Source organism: Nicotiana attenuata, chromosome 11 (assembly GCF_001879085.1).
Source record: "Nicotiana attenuata strain UT chromosome 11, NIATTr2, whole genome shotgun sequence".
NCBI lineage: Eukaryota > Viridiplantae > Streptophyta > Magnoliopsida > Solanales > Solanaceae > Nicotiana > Nicotiana attenuata.
In genome coordinates this window covers 14063225-14066216 of record NC_031999.1, presented here as the reverse complement: position 1 = coordinate 14066216, position 2992 = coordinate 14063225, and the positions used below count along the sequence as shown (strand labels likewise).

Here is a 2992-nt window from a genome sequence, read left to right as displayed (position 1 = left end):
CCGTTCCTCCCATTTGTTTTAACCGAGAGAGTTAGCACCACCGCTTCGGGGCATTGCATCTATACCCGCTTTTTGTGTCACGTTTTAACTTGTTCCCATTTTGCAAAAAAAAATTGCAAGCGTACTCGCTTTTTCGCATAACTTCAGCATACGGGGTTGAAGTAGCAAAGGCAATCACACAAAACTTCAGCATTCTAGTAGCCGGGCCTGAAGTTCAGCTCTAGAGCTGAAGTTTTTGTTTGGTAACTGGCGAACTTCAGCTCTAGAGCTGAAGTTTTTGTTTATAACAACTGGCGAACTTCAGCTCTAGAGCTGAAGTTTTTATTTTGTAACTGGCGAACTTCAGCTTTAGAGCTGAAGTTTTTGTTTTTGTAATTGGCGAACATCAGCTCTAGAGCTGAAGTTTTTGTTTTATAACTGGCAAACTTCAGCTCTAGAGCTGAAGTTTTTGAGGAGGAACTGAAGTCCATACAAACAAGTACATAGTCAATCATTAACATTATATACAGTTCAGTATCAAAGTAGGATGAATTATGTATTTCTTGATCCCGTCTCTAATGGACGGTTGACGAAGCAGTTTGTGCGTGCTTTTGAGTCAGGCGAATCAATAACTCGAAGGGATTCAGTCTGTTGTTTGAGCAGTAGTTTCTAACTATTTAAATATTATGAGACCACAAAAATTTCTCAAAGGAAAGAGGGACAAGTGGAATATCTTCAATTCTTTGGAACCACAGGAAAGAGAAAACAGCAAGAACAATGCCAGAAAAGATGTATATGCAAAGTCTAGGACCATGAATTTGACATCGCTGTAGACCTAGCCAACATGGATCTATGAGGCCTGAAGTCTAATCTTCAGAAAGAAGAAGAAGAAGAAGACAACGAAGGAGCAGAAGGAGGAGGAGAAAGGGGGCTAAAGTTATTTAAAAAGTGGGTACAAATTATAAGTTTTTAAAAAAATAGGTATAGATTAAATGGGGGCGAACAAATAGGGCGCCCCGTGCAATTTTTACCCGCTTTGGTTGCTTAAATATTCTTTTATTTTGGGAAAATGAAATTGACGGTTCTCGTATACTACATTTACTTTATACTTTCATAAAAAAAGTTTATGATCTGATATTCTGGTCCCCTCAATTATTGACAAATTCTAATTTTTGTGATATCTCACCGTCCTCTTTTTCTTCCCCTCCCTTTTTTTCCTTCTGCAATCTCCCCATGTATACTAGACAAGAAATTCAAAAATAAATGATATTTTTTTTTAAATAAATGATAAGCACATACATAAATAAATAACACGAAATTACGATAAGAAATAGTAATAAAAGGACTTTACAAATGACAATAATGACGCGATTCCATTTAATTTTATATTCCCAACTGGCTTTACTTTAGGCGGGGTTCTCATTGCTGGCGTGTCCCAATCAGAAGGACAAGAGGTATCGCAACTTCACAGCATGACCAGGGGAATCTCATTAGTAAAATACATCAAAAATAATTTAATATTTGCACAATATATAAACCACACCTTTTATTCAGAAAAAACAAAATAAGAATTAATCATCACACCCTCCGGTGCTCTACTAAGTTCCAACTCCAAAAAAGAAAAGAAAAAAGAGCTTGGTTTACCTAAAAATAAAAAAGAAAAAGAACCATGATCATGGTTTTGCTAAAACCTGCAGTTTGAGATTTTTCTTCCACTAAGAATGGCTGCATAGATAGTAATAATTGATCGGTCAACCATTAATTGAACCTTGCAAAACTTGTTCAGCAGCCCAGATAATTTTATAGAGAGAGTACGTAGATATTTATAGTAATCAACATCCCACAACATGTAAAATACATAGATTTGATATGCATTATATTGTGTGGGTAAAATAGTGGCCTACATATCACTCCATATGCTTGATTAATTTCCACTACCCCTAAACGGCGGCGACAGTCTCGCTTTTGGCGGAGACATCAGATCCCTTTCCGCCGCCCACGGAGGAGTTTCTAGTATCCTTCCTTGATGCAACCAATGAACACTTCTCCTTTTTCTCGTCTATATTCATTTGCTGCTCTCTACACTCTGAGCTGCAAAAAGCACTATCCCCTCTGCAAAATAATCATCCAAAAAAAAAAATTAAGAATTTAAATCACACAAATATTTAAGGTAAATTTTTTTACCAGACCAGTATACTTGAAGTAATTGAAATAAATTATTTACCATCTCTTCCAATTTACTAATCCATCCTTATTAGTACTATAAACAACTAGCTATAACTTGTATTTGGATGATCTCATGAGTTTTTACACCGTGAATGCATAAAAATTAAATAATTTGTAAACTAGCGGATTCAACTGAATTTAGTAACTTTGTCCAAACTCTATAATTGTCTTAAGAAATCATTGAATATAAGAATCGAGTAACATTAAAGAACTAATTAAATACTGAAACCGGCCGGTAACTTCAAATTCCGGCTATGTCTCTAAAACAAAAAAGTTGTATATATGCATATAATAGTACCTGTACATGTAGATATCACGACCAGGGATCAAGCGACGTTTACAGAGGAAGCAAGCTTTCAAAAAATTAGCAGTTTCAACAAAATCAGCAGACTTTCGACGGTTTCTGGTAGTAGGGATTGTTTTAGCTGTGGTCAAAATACGTTGTTGTTGATCTAGCAGCTGGGTATTTGAAGGAGAAATGGGTGTGAAAGGGTTGTGAGGATCAAAGGGCTGATAATTAACAGGAGAATTAGGGTCATGATTGAGGTTGAGATCTAAGGTGAATTCAGTCATACTTGTTGTTCTCTTCATTGGTGGCCTTGTCCTCTTCCCCAGCAACATTTTCGCTACTATTTTTTCTTCTTCTTCTAAATTCACAGTTATGTGTTTTCTTTCCTCTGGTTTTGTACTAGAGTTTGGTTATGGAGGTTAAAGAAATAGAGGGTTTTAGAGAGAGAGGAAGAAGAAGAGGGGGGGGGGGGGGGGGGGTAAGGGAGGAGTGAGAGTG

General features: G+C 36.6%; 1 protein-coding gene across 1 annotated transcript; it reads right to left on the bottom strand.

The window, feature by feature from the left end:
- On the bottom strand, positions 1470 to 2965 carry LOC109234151. Its single transcript, XM_019400014.1, has 2 exons — positions 2504 to 2965; positions 1470 to 2091 (listed from the first exon to the last, which is right to left on the bottom strand). Exons 1-2 carry the CDS (start codon positions 2824 to 2826, stop codon positions 1920 to 1922), a joined length of 495 nt encoding a protein of 164 aa, XP_019255559.1. The 5' UTR covers positions 2827 to 2965; the 3' UTR covers positions 1470 to 1919.